At 40.9% G+C, this 15,458-nt stretch overlaps 1 protein-coding gene across 2 annotated transcripts; it reads right to left on the bottom strand.

The window, feature by feature from the left end:
- Positions 1–432: 432 nt before the first annotated feature.
- On the bottom strand, positions 433–8,704 carry Ptp4a1 (protein tyrosine phosphatase 4A1). 2 transcript variants are annotated; one of them, XM_027392831.2, is made up of 6 exons: positions 8,572–8,704; positions 5,060–5,640; positions 3,729–3,821; positions 3,375–3,505; positions 2,781–2,855; positions 433–2,212 (listed from the first exon to the last, which is right to left on the bottom strand). In XM_027392831.2, the coding sequence occupies exons 2-6, from the start codon at positions 5,162–5,164 to the stop codon at positions 2,095–2,097; spliced, it is 522 nt and encodes a 173-aa protein (XP_027248632.1). In that variant the 5' UTR covers positions 5,165–5,640; positions 8,572–8,704; the 3' UTR covers positions 433–2,094. The 2 variants fall into 2 exon arrangements, with proteins under 2 accessions (XP_027248632.1, XP_027248633.1); XM_027392832.2 differs by having other exon boundaries at positions 5,060–5,637.
- Between the last annotated feature and the right edge of the window lie 6,754 nt (positions 8,705–15,458).

The raw sequence follows: 15,458 nt of genomic DNA, 5'->3' as shown, positions 1-15,458 counted from the left end.
TTCAATTCTTTTCATATGTATTTTTGGATGTTATTACAGGTATTGCTGTATTTACAGATGCAACATACTTGACTAAAGAGCAAATATCAGTTTATATGCACAGGTAAATTTATAAAGCAAAGTGACTTTTAGCACCATATATACAATCTCAATAAATTAATCCAATTTTTCAGTAATTATGACAGCACCTTTCCTCTTCCCAATAAGAACAAATGCTTATTTATGGGCTATGTGATAATAAAGAGTACTATTTAGTAAGAACCAAGGACCTACGATCTCTGTAAGTGCTAGACTGGCATGAAAAGACAGCAGTAAATTTTTAAAGCATAAAGTGGAATATCATGTTTCAAAGTTTCAATTTACATTTATAACGTTTTAAAACAAATCCTGTTCATTTAACATGAGCATGAACTAGGGAAATGAAACATTTCAGATTATTGAAAGTTAAAATTTATTAAGCCATGTGCCAAATACTCAGGTTCAAATTAATTTCAAAATATATACAGGCATGTAATTAACTTAAAAATGAGAAAACTGGATCAGAAACCGCACAAAACTGCTAATGACTGATGGAACTGAGTTTTAAAAATCAAGGTCACCATCTATTACAAACTGTTTTCCCTCAGTACGCAACATTCAACTGGTTCTTAAAAGAGCAAAATTTACAATAAAAAGCACTTGGTATTCAACAGTGCTCATAACCCTAACAAATTTGTTCATAAGTTGAAATAACTGAATCCATTGTTTTCTACAAAATAAGTTAATTTTAAGCAAAATAACCTCAGTGACAAACGCATTTCATTCTTTATTTAGATGTTGAAGCTCTTGCACTAAGTTTTTACAAGCTGGTGAACACTGACAAATTATTTCTCCCACAGAACTATAACCACACATTCCCAGACAGTATAAATATATGGTTGAACTAACATTAATACACATCACCATTTTATCGATTACATAATAAAACAAATGATCAAGTATCCAATTATTAAGTTACATAGCTGAAAAGGCATATAAAATATGTCTGCTCAGTTTGTCAGCAGATCCCACGTCTTCTTTTTCTTTTTTTCTTTTTTTTTGCGAGGTTGGGAAGAGAAGGGGAAAACCATAATTCAAGCAAGTTGAAAAACAACTTCTGATAGGTATGGAAAAAAACAAGAATTTCAGAAATTTTGATTAAGAATTGGTTAGCTACAACAATGTATCTCTACCTTTTAAAAATATTTACTAAATTAAAGAGCATATTCTACATGTTCTGCACAAGACAAAGGCAACATTTTACTAAAAATATTTAATAGCCTCCTCCCATTCTTTTATCAGGCCCTCCCTGTTTAAGTCGCACCTTTGAGTGCAAACATTAAATTAACTATAAGGCTTTTTGTCTGGAGACATTATTGAAGATATGTGCTTCTGTAACAAAGTTGATTTTCAAATGGAGGTTTCCCATAACAGCACAAAATAATATAAAGACATTAAATAATCCTCACAAGACTTGCTTCAAAAAAACAAAAACAAAAACAAAAAAACAAAAATCCCAAAATCGATGGCTAAGCAAACCTGATGTATACTGGTATGAGTGTGGGAGATGTAAACATAGAGTGAGCAGGCAGATAACAACAAAAGCCCTGCAGTTTTTGAAATGACTGAAGGAATAAACCATGGAAGGTCTAGAGTGTTCTTAGTTCCTGGAATTTTGGTTCTGTATGATGCTAAAAATATATAGATATTGTGCTGGGTATTTTGGCACCTAATCATTCTAAATTCCTTATTCACTAATAAGACTGGCACAGGAGTACATTTAAAGACATAACTCAATACCATATTTTAGGAAAGGTCAATTGGTACAAATAATAAGCACATTTTAAATGCTGACCAGCAAAGATCTTTTGCTAAGTGTCCAAACGGGTTGATCATAACTTAAATATAGAGGTTTCAATTCTGTCAAGCTTGTGGCCTGGTAAAACAGGTTTTCAATATTACTGTAGAAGCTTCAGTAGACTTATTCAATAAGCCGACATGTTGGCTAATTATGTATGTCAAATCAGGTCCCATCTGAGTTCCACTCCCAAGGCGATGGCATCAGGCACCCCAGTTTTATTGAATACAACAGTTGTTTCTATGACCATTGGAATCCTTGAAGCGCAGCCGCATCTTAGGACGGTACTTCTCCAGATACAAAAGTTGCTTGCTGTTAAAAGCTCCACGCCGCTTTCTGGAAGGAAAAAAGACAAAGGTAATTGAAGGATGCTCTTTCTGGTAGCAAGGAAAATGACAACCAAGACCAAAGGACCCATCTAGAGTACTGAGATTTCTAAATATGCCAGGTTTTATTTAACTTTTATTCTATGAATGATGAGACCACCACCACCAAAAGCCTACAACAAAAAGCTCCAACTTTAGCTATATATCTCAGCAAAATGTATTAACAGCACATTGAGTCAAAAAAGCAGAACAAACCATCCAGCAATTATTTGCTTTCCCCTGGCCTCAATATAGTATTTTAATAATACAAGGGGGGCAGGGGGTAAAGTTAAGAGCACTTGTTGCTCTTCCAGAGGACCTGGAACCTATAACCACCCCAAACTTCAGTTCCAAGGGTTCCAATGCCTTCTTCTGACCTCTAAGGACAACAGGCGCACAATACACTTTCAGACAAAACACTCAAACATACCAAAACAAACAGAGCAAAGATAACCAATACATGACCCTAGATTTTACTTCTTTCTGACATCGAATAAGAAAATACAAGCAGGCATGAAAGAGAGGAGTGCATTACTTACTGTCTTATGAACTGTACTGCATCTTCATACTTCATTCCACCTTCAATTAATGCTAGGGCAACAAGCACTGGAGCTCTGGCAAGGTAAAAAATTTGACAAATCACTATTTTTCTAAATTAAACCCTGTAAAATCCATTATTCAAATACCCCCAGACCCAAGAATATAATTACAAATCATCCCGTAATATTAACATTTCAATATTGGCCTTTCATTTAAAATTGTAGCACAGAGCTTTCCAGCTACCTGTCTCAAAATAGATACCCAAGAAGCTGGAGATACAGTGTAGTGTTAAGAGTACTTGTCTAGCATGCAGAAGGGTCCAGGTTCAATCCCAAAGAAAAGAGAATCTTAGGAAGAACTAGTACTTTCAATTCAAACCTTTAGCTAGAACTAAAGTCGAGATCCCTTTGAAGGCCACTTATCAGATACACTGCATATCAGATCATGATTCCTAATAGTAGCAAAATTACAGTTATGCAGTAGCAGTGAAAATAATTTTATGGCTGGAGGTCACCACAACATGAGGAATTGTATTAAAGGGTGGTGGCATCAGGAAGGTTGAGAACCACTGGTCTAGAAAGTCATTTTCTTACCTGCCAAGGCCTGCAACACAATGGACAGCAATACAGCAGCCAGGTTCTTCACGAAACTTAATCTTTACAAGACTTAACCAGTCATCTACAATCTGGTTGGATGGTGGTGCACCATCATCAAAAGGCCAGTCCTGAATCAAAAGAAGAAATGTTTTAGACCTTTAAATTAACTAGGTACACTGGTGCAGTCCTGTACTCTCAAACCCCAGGAGGAGGGGAGTGGACTGCTGAGTTCATAGCTAGTTCCAGGCTGACTGGGCTAATTTTGTCTTGACTTAAAATTGAACTTCTTGAAGTTGGATTTGAATTAACTTCCATAGCATAACAGATATACATAAAAACTCAAGTACTTACAAGAACACGAATGCCTTCTTTCTCCACAAGAGTAGTGTCGTAAGTTGCTTCACATACTCTTACTATTGTGGTAACTCCATACTTCTTAAGTTCCTAGAAAAAAAAAAATACTTATATTAAAAAAATTCAGGAAGTCCTCAGAACCATATCATTATTGCTATCATTTGTCATTTTCACAATTTTTGATAATGCTGGTAAATGAAGAATGGCAGAACTTGTAATGTATATTTAACACAAGAGCAAATCAAATCTGGTTGTAAGCCTGGAGCTGGAGAGATGGCTCAGTGGTTAAGAGTATTGACTGCTCTTCCAGGTCCTGAGTTTGGCTTCCAGCAACCACATGGTGGCTCACAACCATTTGTAATGAGATCTGGTGCCCTCTTCTGGCCTGCAGGCAGAACACTGTATTCATAAGAAATAAATCTCTAAAAAAAGAAAAGGAATGCTTAAGGCATACATTTTTAGTTCAGTTAAGGGGGTGTGGGGAGGACCCTTAATCTTGTTTCTATGGGTACTTGGGTGCCTGTAGAGATAAGAAGTCAATTTCTGGTCCTATTTACCTCATTTTTTGAGAAATGATCTCTCACTGTCCAAACTTGCCAAGAAGGCTAGGCTAGGCTGGCTGGCAGTGAGTCCACAGTGTGCCTGCTTTCCCATTGCTGGACTTTCAAGCATGTGCCACCGCTTATGGCTTTTTAAATGTGGATTCTGAGGGAGACTCAGGTCTGCATGCATGAGCAATAAAGCACTTTACTCCTACGTCCCCAGACTGAAAGTCTTAGAAATAATTTCAAGGTTCAAATCCAGACTTCAATTTTAAACCAACCAAACAAAAAACCCCTCAAAAAACTACAGGCTTTAGAGTAATTATAATTCAACTCTGCATTTTTAAAAAAAAATGTCATTGGAAATTTAAAAGAAGATGTAACATTCAAATACTCCCTTATAAATCTGAGACACCTATTTGCTATCTTTGATCATCTGTAGGTTTTTATGCTTCATAAATGTGTGTCCAGATAAATTACTCAGCACTGTTCCTTCCAAGAGCAGGCTGGAAGCCTACACATAAGTCATCAGAAAAAAAGCAGAATTACCAGTTGGAAAATAGAGTCAAAGACATTAACTATTATAGTTTATTGCACTAGAAGAGGATACATGAAAAAAAAAAAAAATCCATTAGTGGCAGTCTCTGAAAGTATATAGTTCTCAAAGTGTAACACCATAAAGACATTTCATTTCTGAGTACCAAAACTATAGTTACAACTTCTTTCACATTAGCCCCACCATTAATAAACTGCAACAAATTAGGATCTATAGAAAATGTAACTTACCTCTATAAATTTGTTTAAGGTCGCATTGGTTGGATTGTGTGTAATAAGGAATCTCATGTTCTTGTATGTGACTTCCACAGGAGCAGGGCGGTTCATTCGAGCCATGTTAAGTTAGTTTTTAAAAAACACCCAATAGGGTTATGAAAGAATTAAAAAATTGAATACAGAAATGATGCAAAAAAAAAAATCAAAAACAAAAAAACAACCTGAAGTCTACTTCAATATTCAATATACTCCACTTGAAATTCTCAGTGCTTTGAGTATGAAATTGGGAGAAATGAGCAATGAAATGAACCTCCTAACAAGAAGCAATGATTCTTCAATCCAGTAATACTGAGGCAATACAAAGGAAGTGCACTGAGGTTTACCCCATCCAGGTCTGAGCTCTTGTAAAATGCTCTGCAGGTTTCAATTCAACACGTCTGTGTCCAGGTTATCCACTCTTATGGGGGCTTCTTGGTGGAGTAGTAATGAATCTCTACAGTTCACTTGTCTGCATAGAGGTCGTGCTGTGCCTGGCAGTAATCTCCACTGCCCTTCAGAAACTCCATAAATGTGTGACCAAGAACACCACAGAACTGCTGTTTAGAAGAAAAAGAAAGAAAGAGAGAAGAAAGTTATTTTCCAATTCAAAGGAACAAGTCATGCTTTTCCACTAAGTACATAACTACGCTCAAATTATGAGACACCAAGACATCATCTTTTACTCGAATTACAAAATTCAAGGTGACTGCATTTTAAAATCAATAGGCCTCCAGCATGCAGTCACAAGCCCAATAAAGTTGCTAATCAATCATAAAAAAAGTTCAAACAAAGTCCCTGCTACATTTGACAGAATTCCCATATACACATCTATACACACATACATTTCTGTTAATCATTCCTCTTTTAAGTTACTTTTATGCTGATTCAAACTATACCCATTATTTTCTATATTGACAAATCTGTTTACACACTAATAAAAACTTCATGTAGTTTGAGCTCTCAGTTTTTGCAGAATTTACTGAACTCATTCAGACACTTTAGCTGCTCACTAGTTCTTTGATTTTATATTGAATGTTTTTTAAGCTACTGTGATAAAAGTAAGGAGATACCTGTTATATGGGTTTTCTACAACGATAGTATAAGTATTTTTAATGCAATTATTTCAATAATTAGCCTTTACATTTTAGTCACTAATGCTTAATTATGAAGCCATGCCCACATTTCCCTTTTGTGTTTTCTATCATCTCCTTGACATTTTAAAATAACTCATGTACAGTTACAGCTTTATACAGCTACAGCAGGTTCTAAGTGTAAGTAATCAAGTACTTCTCACTGTTTGGAAAGGGACAGGAAACCAGCACGTCAGTAAACTCTGGTGAAGTATGTGTGAAGGTGTGATTCTATCCTGATGGGACTCATCTCTAGGAAGGCTGACTGGAAAGCCAGGCCATCTTGTTTCCATAAACCACATCCCACTGAATGATTGCTCTCTAAGTGAAACCATAAGAAACTTCCTGCTTAAAAATTAGTAACTCCTAAGAGCTTTTATACTTGTGTCATCTTTTAGGCTTCTAATTAAATTGGCTTTTATAAATACAATTTATTTAAGGGGTCTTCAACCATATAGTCTTAAGAAAAATTATCTTCAAAACAAAACACACACACTTTTACCTTTTTCCTATTTTAAACTCCAATTTCCATTATCTGCTATAAAACTAAAACCCAGCTCAGATATAAGAAAGGGATTAGAAGAATTTAAGGCTTTTTATAACCGTCTCAAACACAAGGCAACTATTATTACTAACATATAAAAATTAAGCCAGTTTCATGCCAGCAACAAATAGTAAAGTAATACTCACAGGGCATTTTTCTCAGAGTACATGCATAAAAGCTTTTCAAAGAAACTGGTTAGAGGTAGATGAACAGTAACAAAATGCTTTAATGTCCATCTACTCTAGGCAGTTTGTGGAGGAACTAAAGAATGACTCAATAACAAGAACACTCAGTGACAACCATTGCCCCAAACACATAACATGAATCTCTGAGCACAAACTGCCAAAGTAAAATCTTCAAACAAAATCCAAAATCCCAGTCTATTTCTGGAAAAACAAAGAACTAATGCTAAAATTGTATTTCAAGCAAGACAACCTAATTCCATGTTTTCTGAAATGTGCCCTCACAAGACACTTATCTGCCCGGTGGGTTAACAAACCCAGTGTCTAAATCACCATTAAAGATACTACTTCAGGTTGTAGACTCCCAATCATCTGAAATTATTGATATACATCTTTTCAGTCATGGTTTCTTGCCCTAAACTAAACAGGTTTTTTTTTTTTTTTTTTTTTTTTTTTTTTTTTTTTTTTTTGGGCCATACATAGGACTTACCCAAAGCTTTTCAAGAGTTCCATTAGGAAGCTGAAAAGCAGGGGGGAAAAAAAAAACTCAACTGGTTTGAAATGAGTGGAGCCACCCAGTGGCTGGAGGACACTTCTATTAAGAGTGGTGTCCACTGACATTCTTCTAGTATGTCCCCATCCCCTCACAGGCAAAAACTGAATATGATAGGTAGCTCAGACACACGAGAGATCTCCTATTTTAATTGCACAAGCTAACAGCATGCAAACAGAGAAACGAACTGTGTGTGTGTGTGTGTGTGTGTGTGTGTGTGTGTGTGTGCGCGCGCGCGCGCGTGTGTGTGGCATTTAAGCCAGTTTGTCAGATTGCAGATATCCTGCCAGTCCGTAGAACCATCTAGTTTTTATCCACTTCTGTTCCAAACACACTCGGATTCCAGGTAACGCACCTAATCTAGCGCGTATCAAACGCTGTTTCTTTCTGGGAAAGATTCTACCTTTCCTGGTTTTCAAACCATCAGCCCGCACGATGCAAACGGGAAGAAAAAAAAAAAGGGGGGGGGAGCAAGCCAGGGAGCACGACCCCAGAAGCTAAATGTCCAGTCCACACATCGTTCCACCACCGAAGGAATTACACAGCTCTACTGCAGCAGCGGAATGGTGCAGAGCTGCTCACTCAACAGGAGCCTCGCAGTTCTGGCCAGCTCGCTCCTGTTGCTCCTAGCCCAGGAGCAGGCAGCCCCAGGCGCAGCCCGCCGCGGGGACCGGGTAGGGACCCCCTCCACCACCCCGCTCGCCCCTACCGACGCCTGGCGGAGGTCGGGCAAGCCCGGGCTTGAGCGGCGCGCACAGCCGCGAGGTCCGCAATCACGGGTTCGCGGTGGCGAGCGCGGGCGGCCACCGAGGCCATCTTGGGAGGCCCCGGGCGCCGGGTCCCGGTCCCCGTCGCGCCGCCCCGGCCCGGCCACGTCCACGACGCCCGCGCGGCTGTTCGGAACAAAGGCCGCAGGGTCGCACGCGCACAAGGCGGCTTCTCGGCCCCGCCGACCGCTCCCGGTCCGGGTCCCGCTGCCGGCGTCCCCGCGCTCGCCCGCCCGCCGCGCCGCCTTCTTCCCTGTCTCCCTCCTCCCCACACAGCCGGCGCTCTAACAAAGGCCGGGCCGCGGTACTCACAGGAATATGTCTACTCATTGAAGATTGTGGCCTAATCATACAGCCGGTCCCGAGGCGGCGCAGCGGCGGCGGCGGCAGGGCAGGCGGCGGTGGGCGTCGGGGGCGGCGGCGGCGATGCAGGCGGCGGGGGCACAGGATGCAGTGAGCTGCCGAGGAGCGTCGCCGAGCGGCCGCGCGTGCGCGCGCCCAGGCGTGCGTCCAGCACGGCGCGCGCGGGGCGCGGGACGCGGGGCGCGGGGCCCGGGGCGCCGACGTCACTCGCGGCGGCTGCACCGGTGCGAACCGGTTGATGAATGGCGCGCAGTGCGAGCTGTTCCTCGCTCCTAAACGCGCTCGTCGCTAGCTCCTCGAGTTCGCCTCCGCTTGGAACGCGGCTCCGGCAGGCGGAACCCCGTCGCCCGCAGCCATAGCCCAGTCGCGCTGGCCAACGGTTTACCTTGGCACCTGCGCCCCAGGATCTCCGTCACCGCCCTATATTGATGTCGCATGACCGCTGGGCGGGTGACTCACCGCTCCAGTGACCAGCCCGGCCCTGCCCGGCCCTAGGCTGGGATGAGGGATTCTGGTCCCCACCCTCCCTTCCACGTGGGGAGGCTGTCCACAGAGTTTAGCCCATGGGACTCGGGAAGTGTCTCTGTGTTTTTTGAGGCTTGTTGCTCCCGACCCTTTCTTCTTTTTAGGTTACACCCCCAAACTGCTGATGCTGGTAACTGCAGTTGGCTCAAATTGTGGCATTTCGAAATCACATGCATCCTTTGTACAGGCTGCTCACTCACAGATAATGAAAGGTTAGCCATCGCTAAGGGAAAGGCTTTTCTTTCCTTTTCTTTTTTTTTTTTTTAATTAAGAATCTTCGGCTTTATCAACGACTGATGTAATTTTTTTTTTTTCTGCGTCAAAAGCTAAGCTTCCCATTTTGTTTATCTAGTCCTGTTCCAGTGTCCTCTTAATCTAGGCCTCTAAGTGAAGCTGTAGCGCAATGGTTTCTGTACTACTCCAGGGCAGCTTTCATCTGAAAACCCTTTCTGCTCAGTCGTCTAGGATTGGTAAACAGGACCTTTACCTGCTTTGAAGAAAGCTTTCCAGTAATACTGAAGCCCTTTGTTTCCCCGGTTTCCCCGAGCATTAGATTGGAGAAACAAGAATCAAGTTGAAACCTCTCTCCGAGTACTGCATTTTAGGGTGTATTAGCACTTCTATTTAGAGACTCTCCTTGCATAGTTACTCAACTTTCTTATAAACATATACACTGTAAGAAAGTAAGTGCTTTTGAAAAAAAAAAAAAAAGTAGGCCAGACCTTGAAAGTAACAACAACAAAACTCTCTCTCTCTCTCTCTCTCTCTCTCTCTCTCTCTCTCTCTCTCTCTCTCTCTCTCTCTCTTTTTGAGACAGGGTTTCTCTGTGTAGCTTTGGAGCGTATCCTGGCACTCGCTCTGGAGACCAGGCTGGCCTCGAACTCACAGAGATCCACCTGCCTCTGCCTCCGAGTGCTGAGATTAAAGGTGTGCGCCACCAATGCCTGGCTCAACAAAAACTTTTATTCATTAAAAATTGCTTGCCTGGGGATCCATTTAACTCAAGGCAACTAGAGACATATATCCCTTCACAAACAGAGGTAAAATAGGGTGATGTTTAAATTATGTAAGTCCTAAGAAAATACAGGAAAGATTAAAAGTCTTGGAACAGGAAAGTGAAGTTGATCAGACCAGGAAATGGACCAGCAGACAGATTCAGTATTACAGAATTAAAACCTTTCATATGACCAGTGACTTCGGGTAAGTATTAACTTCAGCTTGGGAAAAAATACGGGCAGAATCAATTAGTGAATAGCTTGGCCACTTTGTATAATAACATACTTAGACATATTAAATTGGCCCCTCTTACTCCAAAGGTTGGTCAACAGTGAAACAAGATAATGAAACCTTTTGGAAAGGGGAATTTGGTGAGCATTATAAAATAGCTCAGCAAATAGTAAGCAAAGGCAAGTCAGGTAGTTTTGTTATGGAACTTGTGATGCAAATTGTGAGCTGTGTAATCCACAGATCCTGTAATTACTGCAGGTAGTGCCAATGTGTTGTATTCAGTTAGCTGTCATTGAGCACTAGAAGCAGGGCTCAGACTCCCGGGAGGACTAATCAACTCTGGAGGTCTTAGCCTTTGACAAGGAAGTACCTACCACCTCATCCTATTTGCAGCTGGAAGAATGTATCTTAGAGCAGTTAGAGACTTTTGGCCCATCTGCTAAGTTCTCAGAAGGCCTGTCCTTTTGGCAGCTGCTCACCTGGTTTTCTGTGCTGCAGTGGTTATCAGTGTGCTGAGGGTGACTGTTCTAGTCATGGGGTAGTTTGAAGCCTGCTGATTCTCAGGAATAATCTATCCCAGCATGGAGCAAGGAGATCCCTGTGGAGCAAATCAATATAGGTCTTCCCCATTTGTACTTGGAGCATTAAGTACCTCTATGTAACAGGCTCGTACATACTGGCCCAGATGAAAGAAAACAACATTGAAAAACTAGTCTTTAGACTCCAGAATCCCTAAATGGAAGATAACCACTTCTGCAAAACAAGATGCCCACTGGAAACTACTTAACAGAACTTATCCTTAGAGCTTTTTTTTTGTTTTTGGTTTTTTGAGACAGGGTTTCTCTGTGGCTTTGGAGGCTGTCCTGGAACTAGCTCTTGTAGACCAGGCTGGTCTTGAACTCACAGAGATCCGCCTACCTCTGCCTCGAGAGTGCTGGGATTAAAGGTGTTAGCCACCACTGCCCAGTTCCTTTGAGCTTTTATCAATGTATTCCAAATGTAAAAAACAATGTCTAAAACACAATTGAGATAAAGCAGGGGTGGTGGGATGAGGGGATGGGAGGATGGGGTGGTAGGGTGGTGGTGGTGGTGGTGGTGGTGGTGGTGGTGGTGGTGGTGGCCATGGCCCAGTACTCAAGAGGCAGAGGCAGGCAGATCTCTGTGAGTTCGAGACCAGCCTGGTCTACAAGAGCTAGTTCCAGGACAGCCTCCAAAGCCACAGGGAAACCCTGTCTCGAAAAACTGTAACCAAAACAAACCAAAACAAAATAAAAACAAAAAAAGAAAAGCGAGATAGGAATATAAGACAGGTACTTATGGAAGATTAAAGACCTCAGAAGGCAACAGAGCAAATCCCAGTGATAATAGGGACAGCACATCTACAAACAATAATTCCATTTGTGCTGAGTATATAAAAGGAAGATTTCACTATCACAATTATCAGATTGTGTGGGGCCATGACAGCACTCACATAACAAGCTGTTATTGTTGCACTGAAAGGTCACATATCACAGTATCAACCTAGAACACTAAGTAAGGTATGTGTGAATCAAGCATATTTGGTATGAGCATAATCTGGATGGATAGAGCTGAATTGCCATTTTAAAGAAAGGTTTAAAAAACCTGGATAAACAGCAATGGCTACTATATCAGCATTGTTTAGAATAACATTAAGGTGAAAAACATAGTACACTTAAATTTTTAATGAATATATATTTGCTAAAAGTTAAAACATGCCTTATGGTAAATCATTATTTTAGTTGGGCTTTTTTTTTTTTTTTCAGGCTGGGCCTGTAATCTCAATTATTTGGAGATTCAGGCCAGAGGATTCAAATTTCATGCCGCCTCTGAAACAAGAAACATAGCTCTTAATTCTAGCACTTGGTAGGCTGAGGCAGATGGATCTCTATGAGTTCTAGGCCAGCCTGGTCTACAGAGTGAGTTCAAGGACAGGCTGCAAAGCTACAGAGAACAGAGAAACCCTGTCTGGAAAAAACAAAAACAGAAACCAAAACAACACAACACAAAAACTGTGCTGGAGAGATGATTCAGTGGTTAAGAGCAAATGCTGCTCATCTAGAGGACCTGCATTTGGTTCCTAGTACCAGTGTTAGACAGCTTTCCATCTTCTTTAACTCTGGATTCAGAAGAGGCCCTCTTCTAGCCTCTGCACACAAATACTCAAAAGAAAAGCTACAAGAGAGCTGGGAATATGGCTCAGTAGTAAGAGTGTTTGCCTAGCAAGGCCTTACGTTCTATCTCTAGTACTGCAAAAAGGAAAAGAAAAAATGGAAAAGGACTAGTCAGAGATGTTTTGATGGATAAAAACAATACCATGCCAAAATTTCTGTAGGAATTTTTAGCAATTTCCAGTGAGGAGCTAAAGTTTGTTGCAATAAACTTTTCAAGGAATCTCACCTTAAGAGAAAGTCCAGAGGCCAATAGGTAAATGTAGACTATTGTGTTTCATGTAGAATCAGACAGCATAGAAACTTTCAGTCATATAGAAGATCTTTATAGGTACAAATATTTGTGGATGAACTCAGGTGGATCGGTATTAAATATCTTTTTGGGTTTTATGGTTTCGTATTGTTTCTGAGATAAGGGCTTCTCATGTGAATGAAAGCTGGCCTCAAAATCACTAGGTAGCTGAGAATGGCCTTGAACTCTTGATCTTTCTCATTCTACCTCCCAAGTGGTAATATTCCAGGTATAGCTCACCAAGCCTGGCTGAAGGAAAGATATTAACTTGTCAAGTATAGTCACTAGAGGTAATAGTTTCTATATAAAACTAAACTGAATCAGAGATTCAACTTTTTTTTTTTTGGCTTTTAAAGACTCTGTGTACCCTTGGAGCCTATCCTGGCACTCGCTCTGTAGACCAGGTTGGCCTCGAACTCACAGAAATATGCTTGCCTCTTCCTCCAGAGTTAAGAAAATTCTCTTTAATTTATATTATAGGCATTTTTCCCTTTTCAAATTTAAATGTCTTAGGTAATCTTCAAATCAAATGAAAATATGTTTTAGTTTTAACAGCTTCCTTGGTTGTTCAGTGTATACACCAAGAAGTGATAGGTCAGATTGGTCAAGAGAATAGTATTTTTCACTTTGTGACCAAATAATTTCCTTCAGGCTGAATAAAGGACTTACTGTGGCCCCAACTAATTCAGCCTTTTCATATCCTGTGGCTCACATTCTGGTACCTGAGGAAATCTAGTTTGAGAAGTCTTATTTTTAGAAAACCTGGCAAAACTTTTCCTTGTGGTTCTGTAGCCTGAATACAAATCATTTGGGAATTGGAACTGTGTAGGGCTATCGTTTCCATGTGACAGTCTAGAGCATGTTGAATTATGCCAGTTTGAAAGGAAGCAAAAAATAGCTTAGGAAAGGAGAATTTCATCTGGCTAGAGGAAAGAAATGGAGTATAAATAAATGTTGAAGGTTGGCTGTGCATGCTATGGCAAGGCTGATACTTGATGTATTTAATTGACAGAGTTGGCATTTAGGCTGTAGATAATCCAGACAGACACTGACCGAAGCACCAGGACTCAGCAGCCTTACATAACAACATCAGACTGTTCTTGATCTGTTTCCTGCAGACACAGGAATGTTCAGGCTTTTAAAAGCTACAGTGGCTATACTTTCCCCTGACTAACACACATGCCATTTGCTTGGGCAGGATGAGAAAACACTGCTACCTATGTACTCAGTTAATCACTGCAGGACACTGAGTAAGGGGAAACCAGTGCAAAAACCTCTGGTGATTTTGAAAATGTCAAGAAAGTTCTCATATTGTGAACTTCTTTCGTGTGTAGCCCTGACTGGTTTGAAACTCACAGGTCTACCTACCTCTGGCCTCCAAGTGCTGGTATTAAAGGTATGTGCTATACACTAATTATTGATTTCTTGAATTCTTAAATTGTTAATGCACATAGCAGATGTTCAATATTTAGATATTATCAAGCAATTTTCTACCTAAAGTCCTTTTTAGACACCCATTTTTTTTTGTTATCCCAAATGTCCTTTGCAGCCTTCCTCTTTAACAGTGTATTCATCAGGGTTTGAGCATAGCTAGGTCCTCTGGCTTCATCCTTTGCTCAAGATGGAGTTTTCATCCCATTGGCTATAAGCATTTCCCACCCCAGCCTTGCTAAAGAGTCTGGACTTCATCTGGAAGTTGATGAAGTCACTGGAAGATTTTGAGTAATAGTGAACGATCAGATATTTTTAGAATATCGATAAAGAAGTTCCTAAGCTAAACAATTGCAATTACAACTTAGTAAATATGGTAGGAGAGAGAGAGGGAGCAGAACACTTGGAAGTGGAATGAAGTGGGCAGTTTCTGCCTTCTGAGTGCTGGATTAAAGGCATGTGCCACCGTGCCTGGCCTGGCTTTGGTTTGGCTTTATGCAGGGGATGGGGAGTTGTTCCATAGAGAGCTTGTCTAGCATATACAAGTTTAGTTGGGTCTCCAGCACTAAAACCAAATTACAACCCTGTAAAGCCCTCAGTAGGGCCAGGTGTGGTGGAGCATACCTTTAATCCTAGCACTCAGGAAGCAGAGGCAAGCAGATCTCTCTGAGCCCTAGGCTAGCCAGTACCTACATAGTGAGTTTTAAATGATCCCAGCACACGGGAGGCAGAAGCAGGCTGATCTCTATTGAGTTCGAGAGCCATCTGGCTACACAATGTGGGTAGTGGGCCAAGTGTGCTGCAATTTCAGCACTCAGGAGGCAGAGGCTAGCAGAGTTGATCCCAGGCTAACATAGTGGATCCCAGGCCAGCTGGAGTTAACATTGTGAGACCCTATCTCTTAAAAATACAGAACCAAGCAGAAACACAAAAGATATGGATGGATAGCATGAATAAGACTGTTCCCAAATATGATGCAAATGTCCATAAAAATATTGTAAAGTATTGTCTGTTGACAAGGTATAATAACTAAATAAAATGTTTCCTTTGGGTACAGAAGAATGCTTAATTGTGCTTGGGGACTTGGCATGTTGTAAGGGAAGTGAGGTCAAGATAATCTTCGAGGGAAGGACTAGAGTGTAGAATAAAGGGTATAAAAATTTCTCATCCCC

This window comes from Cricetulus griseus (genome assembly GCF_003668045.3).
Source record: "Cricetulus griseus strain 17A/GY chromosome 1 unlocalized genomic scaffold, alternate assembly CriGri-PICRH-1.0 chr1_1, whole genome shotgun sequence".
Lineage (NCBI taxonomy): Eukaryota > Metazoa > Chordata > Mammalia > Rodentia > Cricetidae > Cricetulus > Cricetulus griseus.
Note: the sequence above shows the minus strand (reverse complement) of the source record. Positions and strands in the feature narration are given on the sequence as shown.

Bases quoted from the DNA above. Each gene is read 5' to 3' on its own strand.
- Ptp4a1 (XM_027392831.2), bottom strand. From the start codon at position 5,164: ATGGCTCGAATGAACCGCCCTGCTCCTGTGGAAGTCACATACAAGAAC. The intron at 3,506-3,728 runs GTAAGTACTTGA...CTTTTGATTCAG, and splicing joins AAGAAGGCATTCGTGTTCTT to GACTGGCCTTTTGATGATGG. The intron at 2,856-3,374 runs GTAAGAAAATGA...TTACCTTGCCAG, and splicing joins TGTGTTGCAGGCCTTGGCAG to AGCTCCAGTGCTTGTTGCCC.